We start from the raw sequence: 14599 nt of genomic DNA, 5'->3' as shown, positions 1-14599 counted from the left end.
ACATGAACCAAAATACTGCATTACTCTAGTGGGAATCTAAAGAAAGCTGGTTTCCAGGGGCCTGCTTTCCACAGAGTTCTGCACCAATTTGAGGTAGGTTCTGTGCTGCACAGTGTAAAAAAACTAGTATTGCAATATTACAGCTTGAAAGGTTGTAGCTAGACTGATACAGAGGCATTGAACTAGTGGCATTAGGCCCAAACAAATCCCAAGGACTAAAAAGACTGAAGAAACATGCTTAACTCCCATTAAATTAACTGTGCTATTAATTCACAGCAATTAATATGCAGATGGTAGGTCACAGTATCTCTGTGACTTATCTTTCTCCTGGGAAGCAAAGGGACTAACAGCACTGTTACTATGGTGTCCTCTCCTTAGCACCCCTTTTGTTGCCAGTGTGTTCATAGAAAGATTTTTTATTGTCCTTCACTGCAGTAGCCAGATTAAGTTCTAGCTGGATTTTGGTCCTTCTAATTTTCTTCCTGTATAACCTCACGATGCCTTTGTAGTACTCATGAGTTGCCTGCCCCTTCTTCCAAAGGTCATAAACCTTTTCCCCCTGAGTTTCAGCCAAAGCTCTGCTCAGCCAGGCTGGTCTTCCTCCTGGTTTATCTTTCGGCACATGGGGACAGGCTGCTCCTGAGCCTTTAGGACTTCCTTCTGGAAGACGGCCCAGCCCTCCTGGACCCCTTGGCCCTTCAGAACTCTCTCCCAAGGGGCTCTGTCAACCAGCCTCCTAACCAGGCCAAAGTCGGCCCTCCAGAAGTCCAAGGCAGCGCTTCTGCTGACCCCCTCCTTACTTCTCAGAGAATTGAAAGCTCTGTCATTTCATGATCTCCATGCCCAAGACATCCTCTGACCACCACTTCACCCACCAGTCCTTCCCTGTTTGTAACCAGCAGGCCCAGCCGGGCATCTCCCCTGGCTGGCTCACTGACCAGCTGTGTCAGGAAGGTCTCTTCCACACCCTCCAGGAACCTCCCAGACTGTTTCCTCTCTGCTGTGCTGTATTTCCAGCAGACATGTGGCAAGCTGAAGTCCCCAACGAGAACAAGGGCTAATGATTGTGAACAAGGACTAGCAATTGTCAAACAGATTTGAATGAACAAATTATATTCAGTGCATGCACAAGTTACGTACACAACACAAGAGCCAACCTTTGCATTCTTGGTGTGATAGTATTTAGACCCATAGTAGTGAAGGAAAATACAGTTACCGTCATTTTCTAAAATCAGTGCTACAAGTTTAGTACCACATTTCAGTTCAGGAACATCTGGAGGTAATTTTGCAAAGCTGCCCTGATAGCAGTTGTGATGGATTTAGAGGGCACATAACAATTAATCCCCAAACAAATCTTAACAGTTAAGCCCTTTTGCAAAGCTTCAAAAATTTGCCAATTACTGATGTTATCTATGGAGAAGTAAACTGTTGAGGTTGCCTAATATTCTCCCTTAGTTGCAGCTGTGCTGTGCTTTGCTTCTTATTACATTCAATGCCACTCAAAGGCAGCTCTAAAAACATGATTAAAGCCTTTAGATAAGGATGAAGGATTTATACTTGTAATTTCTAATTGACCATTATGTAAAGAAAGAATAATGGGTAGTTGGTCTACGAAACTACTCTGTGAGTCATTTAAATTAATCTTCCTATAAAAAAGCTTGAGGGTTTTACATGCTGTCTTGACAGTAGGCTCCGGAGGGACAAGCTCTCGGCCACAGGGTGCAGGACGTAGGCCAGTGCACACACATTCTAACTGCAAAGCAATTCCCTTCTGCATAAAGCAAATGGCAGGCAAAGAGTCAAACTGCCCTGCAGTGAGGACAGTGTGAGACTTATGATTTCTACCGTAATGATCCCCTTCAGTGTTTGTTTGCCATGAAATGGACTGCAATATAATTACTGAACCATACTCTACATTGCAAATTAATATCAGGTATTGCAATGTGTTGCCCTTTTCCCTTCATGCAGTATTAGGTACGTTTGCTACAGAAAACATTGATTTTTCAGACAGTATTTTATCCCTGTTAAAAGGTGTTACTGTAGACTGGCCAGACCCACTCTTTGAGACCACAAAAGACAACGGAACATGAAGGAAATGAAGGAAAACATAAGCACATTTGCATCTTCTCTTTCTCAGTTGCAATGGAGCTGGGGAAGGATATGGGTCAGGGTGCTACTTTGAGGTCAAGAGTACACTTTGGAAAATATCTTCATGGAGCTGCCCTGGGAGAAGGGACAGCTTCACTCCACAAAGATATTAGTCATCATTGGCATGTTTTCCAGGTACGTTCCCTGGATAAGGAGCTGTATTATACAAAACTGTATTTTTTCTCTCAGGAGAGATGACGCTTTCCTGTATCAATCCATTCCTGTGCCTGTAGTCCCATGTGTCACTCCCTAACTCAGCTTCACTGAGTCACTGGCTCCAGAATACATTTGTTTGCATTGTCCTTATCTCTGTGGCTACAGAAGGCCAAAGTGCACTTGGATGTACTGCTACCATATTGACTGGTCATGATGACAGGCCCTATGCTGAATCTTTAGGTGGGTCCAGGTTTGCCAAGAGAACAAAATTCTAGGCAAGGATCAATTTCTCCCGCTGGTTGTGGCCATCAAAGTTAGTTTATCTTTCTTGGCCCTCCCTTTCATCCTCAAAAACTACTGGTTTCTTATTTACCACATAATAACTGCAGAATTCCTTGAAGGTTATTTTACTACTATTAGTCTAAATAAATGCAACTTTTCGACTTGTCATACAGCACAACCATAGCACATGATCTTGCCTACTTCATCTTGCAAACCTTTCAAAACTCTTCAAACGCCTGGAATTTGGCACAACAGGTCTGTTACTGCCATCAATAAATTCTAAATGTGAACAGACTGTACCTTCAGATAAAATCGATCTCATCATTCAAAGCCAGAAGTAAGTTCTGTGGAAGTCAGAAAAGTATGTTGCTTAATCCAGCAACATTGGGAATGTTCAGTTCTGCCTTTATTCTGCCTCGTGCTCCTGAACTCAGCTCGGGGGATCAAACCACAACAATGGGGATCAAACCACAACAATGCGTCACCGTGTGAGACCTTCTGGTTCTAGGTCAACAATCATGCCCATATTCCCTGCTAAAAGTAGCAAGACTCTAGAGTTTCCAAATTTCCATAATGACATAGAGCTAACATTTTCCAAATAAACCTTCCCTGCTGCTATGCCCTTTATTTATGCAGCAAAACTCCAGGTATTTTCACTGATGTGTTTGTTCTCTGATCATCCGGGCGTAAACCTGCTACATTACTGCACCAGTGTGGTGCTTAGGAGGGCCAGCTAGTTCAGATTCAGTGCCAAGCTAATACGAGAACAATACATCTGGCCCGCATTCAGACAGCCCAGAGCACAACCAGATTAAGCATCGGGTACCTGCAGAAAACTGCAGACAAATATCAGAGCTCTCATGGCTCAAGTGATGCACTGAATCTCTGTGCCAGGCTTTCCCTTTTTTCATGGCAGGGAACAAGCAACAATACCCTGACTTCATCATGTATTAGCCGATTACACCCTCCTTTAGACCTGTTCAGTTACTTTTATAAATGTATGTAACTCAGAGGAAAGAGACCAAAGGTTCTGTTCATTTTCTTCTGTCCACAAAGGAATGCAGAGAACTGAGAAGGTTTCTGTGTCCTTTCTGAACTGTGATGCACCTCTTTGCTCCCCTGCAAACTCATGTCAATAAGTCCACAATCTTGCCTGAAACATATATCTACTTATCCAAAGAAAAAGCCAATAAGCTCAAGAAATATTTATTACAAGCCCAAAGACAGCAAACAGGGGAAGCTACTTATTAAATAAAAACTGGGGGAAAAACCCAAACACGTTTGGTTTAGGGGCCTGAAGGCCCCTAAATAATCCATGTGGCAGTTAGAAACCAAAGCCAAGTCACACAGCTCTTTGACCAAAAGGTAGTACACAGGGTTACAAATTTACTTAGTGAAAAGAAGTTCTTGGAAAAGTAAAGCAGCTCATCTAAGATAAACCCCCAAACAACATAATAAACAGTGTAATAACACTTTTCTCCCCCTTTTTTTTTGTTATCATGCCAATTGTTATATTAAGCATTATTCACAACTAGGTATCAGAACTAAAGCAGACAGCATGCAATTAAGCAAAACATTTGTTTTGGGTACCTACTTGAAGAAAATGTTGGGTTGGGTTTTTTTTGGCTAAACAGAAAGCACACACTGTTTTGTGCTGAGAGACGCTTCTCAAAAAAAAAAAACACCAACAAACACCAAAACCCAAGCCACACAGATATTTGCACAAACACATATATATATATATATATATATATATGGATGTACAAACATCTCTATAGTATGTCCGTTATATATATCTCAAAATATTTTTGGGGAGTGGGGTAATTTACACTATTCTTCTACAATTCTTCTAATATTCTAGAATTAAGGCCATACAATGCCCTTTGTTCAAATCACTGAAAATGCCTTATTTTAGTGTCTTCCCTGACAGGAAGTATTAAAATATTGTTAACTCCTGTAATCATCGCTGCTTCTAGACTTCCAGCTGGATTTGTTACAACATTTGTTTGTCTTTTTCTTTCCTTCTGGAAAGTAGTTAAAGCAAGCAGTAATTATCAAAACCCACTGACAATACCCTAGCATTAGAAAGAGAAAAGTTTTATTTCAAGTTGTTTGTCCAGTGGCTGTAACATCGATCTTCTACTGTTCTGTATGGTTTTCACACAGATATTCAAAGAAAAAGGTTCCCGTTCTATCTCCAGGGATCTTCTGTCCACTGAAACTCAGGAACTAATTCAGACAGAAGGTTGCAATCTCTTCCTCCCATGTGCAGACTTCCTTTCACACACAACACTTTTCTCATCTTTCAAAAATGATTCCCACAAAGGATGGATGAAAACCTTTACTTTTGTAAAAAAACCTTCAGTCTTTTTATCATCATTGTTGGTTTACTGCAAGCATTAACTTCATCTCATTGATCTGTTAACTACTTTAAAGAACGTTTTCCTGATAGCATTTTCTGTGTGTTAACACAGGCAAACTTCTAGACCTGTTGTTAGATCTTGCTTCATGGTCATCATTCTGCTTGTCTGGTTTAACATGCTGCACAGAACAATATAACTGCAGCTGCTCCCAAGCCACTGTACTGAGAGTGGCAGAGACATGTAAGTCCTCAAGACTGATTTAAATAAAATAATTATTGAGAAACGCACAAAAAGCATTGTTGCTTATCAAGGCAGGACAGATAAGGACAATATTTTTTGTAGTTAAGATATTGGAAAGATTCAGTAGGGAAATGAGTAGGTCATAAATTAGTATTTCTGGGAAGTAGAGTTGTGAACAATATTGACAAAAAATATGAGGAAAAGAAAACTGCAGTTTTTCATTTTGGTTCACAGACGTTGGGAATTTCAGGGCAGCTGTTCTAGAAACCTACTTGCCCTAAATCATTTAATAGCAGTTTATCTTTAAGCCAAAATACATTATTGTAACCATCTGATCTCCCACTAAATGCAGATTAAAGGACTTGACCTCTTTGAGGATGATGTCTGGAAAACTTAAAGATGACATTTGCCAGTAATGAAGACAAACAGTAATAGGAAAGGTAAGTGAGGAATTACCTCTTCCACAGGTAACACTGCAGGCTGTCCAGTCTCCATACTGCCAAAAATACTCTGGCTCTCCAATCTCATTCTCATGACTTTCTTCTTTACGTACAGTATATTCATACTTGATTCCAGGGTTAGTTTCTTGAAAAAGTAGCTGGAAGAGAGAGTGATTTATTTAATTACTTACAATTTTCATAATCTACTGACCCAAAGCTTTCAAAGCATGAAAACAGAATAAACAGCAAGGTTTTAAAACTGCCCATTTTGAAGCCTAATAACAGTTCAGAAAAGCAGACTGGCAAAACTTCCATTTGTGTGCCGACAGTGGCATACATTTGTCTTTCTAAGACACAGTTGTTTGCCATGCACTTTTGCAAGCACAGGTGGGAATAAGTGGGGCAGCATTATTGGTATCCAATTGACTGCAAGAAAAGATCATGCAAAGTCCATCCAAGGCACTGCCAAACGCGTTGCTGATTAAGAGCTATTTCCTATCACCATTATCAATTGATTTCCCTACCCTTCTGAAACAGCTGTTACAAAACACCCAGTAGGTCAGAAAATGACAGACTTTATTAGACATGGCTTTAATATTATTTTTCAGTGTTTCTGGATTAAGAAGGAAAATTCCAGTGGAGAAGAGCCACTCCAGAAATTTACCATTTGGCTGATGAGAGGGAGAAAAGCAAACCATCATCAAAGAATAAAAGATTTCAGCATGAACCTCTACTCTTCCCCCTAATTGTTTCTTTGACGTTGTTACTGACAGTGAAGATTGAGCACCCATTAGATGTGTCTTCTCACCAGGCATTCAAAGCATTAAAGTGGCTCTCATCACACCCCTAATACTCCTTTTAATTGCGTGGCACACACAGAGGCAAACAAGCCAGGAAAGATACATTCAGAGAAAAAAGGGCCTTTTGAAAACTATTTCTGCTGAACTAACAGAAGCTGGTTATGTTTAAGTTAAGACTCTATAAAGCAACACAGAAGAAACAAAAGGGAGCAGCCTCAGTGGATGCTAAATGGATCCATTTCACTTACCACAAGCTATTAATCCATCTGTCTAACGCTGTGTTTTCTTTGCTCAGTGTAGGCTGTTACTGCTGACAGCCTTCCCTAGCTCTCACTGTTCACAGCCTGACATCAGCTCCCTTTTTCTGATAGTTACTTTTCATTTGGGTCTGGTTCTCATCACAGCCACATGTTGGGCTAAGCTGGCACAGGAGACAAGGAAGTTTGGGCACAGAACTGACCAACTATAGGTGGCAAGATCCCTGTCGCAGAGGCAGCACTGGATTATATCAGCCTTTAAAAATCATAAGACTACGATACTGAACATCTGTTTTCAGGCAGGATAATAACAGTGATTTATAATCTTTCCAGCCTCAGTTTCAGAGCCCCAGCACATTCTGCTGCCATCAAAACCCAGAAGGTTCTGTTAGTGATCTCCTATTTACCTGAATCCATATTGATTCATTGGTAGGACCTGGAGCAGTCAGATTTTCTAGATCCCCTGTTCTGTCATACTGAAATATTGTGCCTGCCACTTTGTATTCACCATTCCACTGGATGATAAAGCCTCCGTTCAGATAATATTTTTCTGGGTCTTTGCTTCGCACAGCAAGGAAATTTCCTGCTTCTGCAACTTCCGTGACTTTGATTCCCCTCGCACCTTTCGGAATCAGCCCAATATCAACATATCCTAAGAGACAAGAAAGGTTCATGAAGGTAAACAACAATAATGTCATTGCATTTTACTTATGTATAAGACTATTAAAATATCAGCTTTGCTTGAAAATGTATACAAATGTGCTATCACAGAGTTTGCATTTCAGCTAGTTAATGGTGTGACTTTACAACCCAGGTTTTTGAGCATCAGTTGGAGAATATGAATATGCATTGTGTTTAGGCAATGACAGTGGCATTTAGAAGGGATACCGAGGTGAGTGATCTGAGCTGCACCAGGGGAAATCTACCCCACACATGAGCATCAGCATCTCCATAACTCTATCCAAGGGCTCTGGCATACTGCAATGTGAATAATCTGAAGAAACGCCAGGGAGTCCCAGCAAGCCAACAGTCTGTTGTGGGAAAGGTCTTTCTAATTTGCAAGGAACGTTTTCATCTGTCACAAACATATAGGCATGTACATAATTCCACATGCTCTCTCTCAAGTCATTTAACTTGTCCACAACTGTTTTGCAACAAATACCGGTTATTCAAAAGCCTCAAATTACTATGATCAGTCGAACACATTTTTAAAAACTACTGATTTTCATCAGGAAGTTCAACAGCTCCTTGTGTATAAAGCTATGTGTAATGAGATTTTTCACTTCTGTGTTAAGAATGAACCTGGAGCACTTATTACAAAATTTTGTTTGCACCAGAGGCAATAAATGACATCAGGCTTTCTGTTTTTCACCTTACAGTGAACAGCTCTTGCTGTCGCTACTGAACGATAAAAATAGGATGTCCACATAGAAATTTGAACACAAACTCAGATAGCATTTTGCTATTGCTCCTGGCTGGGCCTTAGAAATTGGATAGATGACAGCTCTACAAGCAGGTGCCCTGGGAGTGTGAGCTGCAGTTTATGCTGGTTTACTTCAAGATAGGAACACGTGTGTGGTTCCCCAGTTCTCATTGTACACTGCTGAGGTCATGAATTAAATCCTGAGACTCAGAGCCCCTTCATTTTTCTTGTGAAACAAGCTTATCACCTTTGATTACTCACTCACATAAGTGAGATAAACCACACTGGGCATACTAAGTGATCTTCAGCATCAACACTCTCCACCCTGCAGAAGTGCTTACATGACATAGAACCAGCTGCTGTCGTAAGTGCCCCGAAGTCTTTAACATCTGAATTTTGCAGCTTTTTTGTGGGATGGTAAGTATTGGTCCTAATGTCATGTATTGCTTATGGTACAAAAAAGGATCTGTCTATATCAGGCCCCTCATAATTAGATTAATAGTACGTGTGGGGTTTTTTTCCCCTCCACTGATTGATGTTCAAGAGGGAGAATTTTCTGGATGTCACCTTTTGCAAGTTTCCTAGACTGGCTGTGGAAATCCAAACTTTTCTGTCAACTTCAGTGAGCAGTCTAGGGCTGTTATATGTAACCAAGGTCTAATGATTCTCCCAAATATTCTATTCATTCAGTGCAGAGGAGATGTGTTATGAACACAGTGTGTGATCATGTAACTAAAGACTTGATTAGAAGGCATATTCACAAGTGGGCCAAATTAACACAGCATGAAAAATCTTACTTGTGTCATGTCCTGACAGCTTTGGCTTTGGTGTCTTTTTCCAGTAGTTTTTATTCAGGTGTAATTAGAATAACATTGGTTCAAACCACAAAGTATAAAAACCTTGTCTCAGTTATAACATAAAAATCTGTATCCTTTCAAGTTTTTCTCTAGCTGTTCTTGTCCAAATCACCTGCTTTTGCTCACAAACCTGCTTTTAAATGTATTGCAACTGTCTGGTGATACATGTTAACATCTGGTCAACAATATCACCCTGTCTTCTCCCTGGCCCTCCCTTTTTTGACTAGCTAAATTACCTCCTGATTTCTCAAACCCTCACACTAATTCCCAATGAATGTTATGTTCTTTTGAAAGCAAAACTAATCAGCAGCAAGCTTTTGAGTTTGTCACTCAACTTAATACATTTTTATTTAAAAATTATGTGGATGGTGTTCACATAATTGTTCTTGGTTTTATGGTTTCATGTGATTAGGATCTAGGGATCTGAGATTCAGTAATATTCAAGATGTCAGCTGTCTGACCTCTACGTTGTGCTCATTAAATCCTCAAGCATCCATACTGTGGGTGCTACCATGCACCCACCAAGTGGCAACTCTGAGATGCTGTTAATCTTTCCATTTTCAGTTACATTTATATGCTCCTAACACGGACAAGAATACAACATGAATAAATTCATGCAACCCTTCTTGTAGGAACAGCTCTATCAGGACTGAAGTGCTTGTTTCTCTTTCCCCATTGCTGTGAGAGAAGAGTAATCTCATTCAGGTGGCGAGCCCAGTACTGCAGATCAGATGGTATCAGATCTGGCTATTTCTCCTTATCACAACAGCTCCTATCCTCCTCTCCAGTTTGTTGTATCTGCGAGCTTTTCTCTCAAAAATACACATTCCTGAGGCACGGTTTTCCTCTAAGCCAGGCTCGAGGGACTACCACATTATGTGGAAAACAGCACAGGCTCCTGATGGCATACCAAGTTTGCAAGTCAAACTATGGTTGTTTGTAGCCTTCCCATGGAATAGAGGGAGCACTGCAGTGTGTAATGGTAATGGGGAAAAAATTACAGTCTATAGACAGTCTTCTTCCTAAGTGAGGAACCAGGAGACCTTCCAGTCTCTCAGACCAATGCATCACGGCTATGTCCAGAACCCATCTTGGGGCTAGGTTCAGGCATATACCTCTGTCTGCACTTGGTTTGTATGAAAAGGAAACAGGGGTAGCAGGGAAACCATGGCACCTGTCGATTCAGTCCTGCCAAGCTGGTTAGGAGACACTGGGATCAGTATAAACCTCCAGAGTAAGGTGAATACAGCCACAGTTTCTTTGTTTGCCCATCACTTTGCCAAAATTCAGCCCTTCACAGGAGCAACATGCACCTGATCTTTCCTTCTGGATGGCCAAGAAAGACACCCCCACCCTTGTTGTCCAGTCACTCATTTCCTGTTCTTCATAAATTTAAATGCATTGTCCCCTTGCTACTGAAAGCTGGAAAACTCATTTCCCCCTAAACAGACAAAAGGGTGAAGACAGGACAATTACCCATCATCCTTATTGACCACCACTTGTTCTGGAGCCACTCCTCCTTCCCAGGCAGATCCCTCTGTCTAATCCTCTCAGCTTCATTCCCCCTTTTTGTTATCCATTTAGTCCACACTACCTGCATCTGCCAGAGTCCTAAACCCCTGTCCCTTGTGCCTTGGTCTTTCTCCTAACCCAATGCTTCTCCTCACCCAGCAGCATAATTTATTCTCCTTCCAAAAGAGTTTACACACCTTGCAAACATTCCGCTGTACACAGTAATGTTTCTTCGCAGTCATCACAACAACATCAGTAGAAACAGGGATTTCAACTTCTAAATACACTGCTTCAAAATAAAAGCAGACTTCTACCTCAACAGCAGGAGAGCTTGTGGCTCCTTTGACCAGGCCCAGACCTTGATTTTCAATGCCCTGCTCATGCTGCAGCCTTTCTGCTGTAAGAGTTCAGATGAAGCAACTTAAATGATTTTCAAATGAACCCCCTGCAAATAAGGTGCAGACCAGAGACTTGCTAATATTAGTGTCAACAGCTGAGACCATTTGTGCATTTCAGACCTCTGATTTGTTTTCCATCACAAAACTTAAATGGAAACCCATTACACAGATGATGCTGACATTCCTGAAGCTGTGTTGGAAGCCCCTGGACCACTATTCCTACTTTAAATCCACAGGAAAGACAAATAATTTTAAAGAAAATCCAAGTAATAACACAGATTTAAAAACCTTTCTTTCTGAACACGAGGCAGTAAGACTTCAGGTAAAACTGATCACCCTGCAGTGAAAGGCTGGATTACTAAAACTCATTAGTAGCATTTCCTTAGCCTGACTTGGCAACTTAGCCTGCAGACAGAATAGATGCTGCCACAGCACCAGACCCAAGAAAGGCCCTGTTGGACTTAGGTTATGAATAAAGTTTTAAATCAAAATATATTAGCTTTGATTTTGAATTTCACTGTGCCATTAAACAGAAAAACTCTTCAAATCTTTCTTGCCTGGCAGCACGCTTTGGTCTAGTTTTGTTACCTACACTGAATTTATGCTCCTGAAGTCTTTACATTTACATAAATCCTGCCATAAATCTGTACTGCAAGACAGACCACCACAGTACCTGTCAGAGACTAGAAGAAGCCAATATTGTGAACAAAACAATCTTCCTATTCTCAATTTAACACCTGTGAACATCTGCAAGATCCACATACTGCCTTACAAGCCCACTGATCTCTGCCTTTCCTGACACTTCTTAATTTGTCTGCAATGGAATCAATATCTGTGGAAGGGAAAGGATCTGCAGAATCAATCAATTTTCTACTGAAGCTAAAGAAAGCAGTGAAATAATTTTACTTAACACTCAATATCCCTCAGCAGTATCTGTCAGTGAGGCTTACTGAATCTTGGGGCAAAGAAAAACGAAGACAAAACACAAAACTAATTTTAATAAAATAAGAGGCACTTATCCTTCCATGTGTTACAGTACTGGACCTTTTTCATAAAACTGTTATTCAAAAATAAACTACATGTCATCTGCAGCCTTGGAAATCCCCCACACAAAGGCAAAGTGAACATTAGAGTAGCAGAAGCAAAAGATCAGAGGCTGGAGGATTACTGTAGTATTGGAGAAGGAGGTCTAGATTTTCCTTTGGAAGTCTCTGCACTGTTGCATGGTTGCATGCATCCTTCACAGTTCATCTGGGGGATATGGAGAGAAGGAAAAGCAAATCCAAGTGAACAGTACAGAAAAAAACCTGAAATATTAAAGTGCTTTTCCCCCCGGACTTTGGAAAATCTTATGAAACTAGCTCTAAATTATTAGCACAAATCATATTTGTGCAAATCAGAATTATTTTGTGAAAAAACACCACAAACTAAAAAGCCAGCCAAAGCCACACCCTCACCACACTTTCTCCCTCCTCACTAGCGTGGTACCCATTATTGCTCTCAAGACTTCTCATTTGTGCACCAGACTTTTTCTTCAGCCACAGACCTTGCCCTAAGTATGCTCTCCCATGCCCCGTTTTCCCTGTCCTGTCCTGGTTTACCATTTGAAACTGTTCATCCTGGTTGTCTCTTCCATCTTCAGCTCATTGCCATGGTTCTCGTTCAGTTTTAGTCTCCCACTCCCTCTTCTAGGCTCCCATTCATCCCACACAAGGCAACTTAAAGCCTGAATATGTCACTGCCATCAGTGAAGAAGGGCTCAGTTCTCCAGGTGCTGATTCAGACCACCTTAACCTGCAGGGAGTTACTTCTTCCCCCCTTTCAAGCCAGAGGCATCCCACAGAAAGTTATAAAGCAAACAGAAGTGCAAAAAAAGTTCTGCATGGGGAAGAGATGGCACAGGGTCACCAGAGACAATCATATCAGATTTATGACACTAAGAAATGAATCCCCAAACCACTCACTATATTCATGGTGCTTTATACTGTCCAACGATTTGGTCCAGATTTTCCAAGGTGGTAAATTACATTAATCTTGTAAACGAACTTGCTATTTTGGGTTTTATTATTACCTGCTTAACTTGCACAGGGCCTGTTGCTCTCTGACACAATTTTTGTTAGGCAAGGTGAACTTAAACAGCACAGACCACAGATCTTTTCTGGCAGAAGCATGATTCACTGTGAAACACCCATTTACGATTTCCTATGCAGATTGACCACTCTGTTTGCAATAAGTGCTTAATTCTTTTTATGTAGAGAAATTACTTCACCAACTGAAGAGTTTAAAAGAATCCATTTTACCAAATCCTTCACTTTGATTGAACATCATCGTCACTGTACGACATGCAGAGCCATCTCCCAGGCAAACCCCACACTGGTCTTCGGTTGCATTGGAATTTATCTCATAGTCACAGCCAACAGTCTGGAAGGAAAAACAGTTTCAGAATAAATGTGGCCTCCACAATGACATACTCAGAGTTCATGTATTGCTGCCTTCAGTGTATAAGAAGGGGCAGAATCAATTTTTTGGAAGAGTATACATCCTGTATAAACAAACTAATGGTAGAGGTTGTTATAACTAGGTCAAACTCATGTGTATTACATGAAAGTGAAAAACAAACAAGCAACAAGCACCATCATGTCATGAAACATAGAGTAGCAGCCAGTTACCTGAGATAAAAATGTGCCACCCAAATGGTCTCAACATCTACTGTTGGCCAATACATCTAGGATTTGTGTCTGCTTTCTCAAATTGTAGAGGCATCCATGGACTCCCAGGAATGCAATGCAGTAACAGACTGCATTATCTGTGTCAGCTTTTTGTGGCCATTAGGCAGTTCAGAACCTCTACTGCAGTTAAACCCCCTGGTAAAGAGAAACTCTTCAGAAGGCATGAAGTTTTACAGCTGTTTCTCCAGGTTGCTAGAATGGGGGAATGAGTCAAGATAAAAGTTCTGGTAAGGACTGATTTTACAGTTCATGCTTGCTACAGGCAGAAAGTGAGAGAAAATTTTAATTATACTGAGTCAGGACAAAACTTCTTCCTGTCTAATCCCAAAATCCTGTGCACTAATGCCTTTGAACTTCAACAATCTTCATTTGGTTTGGGGGTGGGTTTTGCCTCTCTTTAAAAACTAGCAAGGTTGCAGAACACAACCTGATGTCAATGGCTGTTAATAGGATCTAAGGTATCTGGAAGCCTGTGATTTAGATGGATAGCCATAAGTCTGGTGGTATCTTAAGTTCTGATTTTTCTCTAATGGTTCAGGTGCAACACTTGCCAACTTCACAACTTTCATTCTTTATGTATGAAAATCTGGGTTTCCCCTCTTTCAATTCTGATCTTATTTTACCTTCAGTACATCAGCTACAGTAATTTTATGTAAGCTTCTGACAAGAAAACCCAACTATTATACTAATCTGGGTATAAAGGCTCCTGGATTCTCTAATATTTTTCTGTCATTTTCAGCTCAAGAAACACCTGACCTTTTCTTTCATGCACCAGTGATTTAATGAACAGCTAGCAAAGTTGCAAAAAAGGAAGCAAGGAAAGGCCTGAAGTTACGAATGGTGTTAAACCACGTCACTTGCATTTTCACAGAGCATTCAAAAAAGACTAAGCCATCACCTAATGCCAACACTTAGCCAGAACCTTTGATAACCGTTCTCAAAAACAATGGGCATGTCAAAAGGTTCTGCAGGAGCCTCAGCTTCTCTCTCCTTT

General features: G+C 40.8%; 1 protein-coding gene across 2 annotated transcripts in view; it reads right to left on the bottom strand.

Annotated features, from left to right (window-relative positions):
• The window catches only part of ADAMTS12 (ADAM metallopeptidase with thrombospondin type 1 motif 12), a 162306-nt gene that overhangs the window by 32158 nt on the left and 115549 nt on the right, over positions 1 to 14599 (bottom strand). For both annotated transcript variants that reach the window (XM_055790698.1, XM_055790697.1), the window contains exons 14-16: positions 13177 to 13297; positions 7094 to 7338; positions 5646 to 5787 (exon numbers count right to left, since the gene is read on the bottom strand). In XM_055790698.1, coding sequence (XP_055646673.1) covers positions 5646 to 5787; positions 7094 to 7338; positions 13177 to 13297 — 508 coding nt within the window. The remainder of the gene's footprint in view (positions 1 to 5645; positions 5788 to 7093; positions 7339 to 13176; positions 13298 to 14599) is intronic.

Source organism: Falco peregrinus, chromosome Z (genome assembly GCF_023634155.1).
Source record: "Falco peregrinus isolate bFalPer1 chromosome Z, bFalPer1.pri, whole genome shotgun sequence".
In the NCBI taxonomy this organism is placed as follows: domain Eukaryota; kingdom Metazoa; phylum Chordata; class Aves; order Falconiformes; family Falconidae; genus Falco; species Falco peregrinus.
Note: the sequence above shows the minus strand (reverse complement) of the source record. Positions and strands in the feature narration are given on the sequence as shown.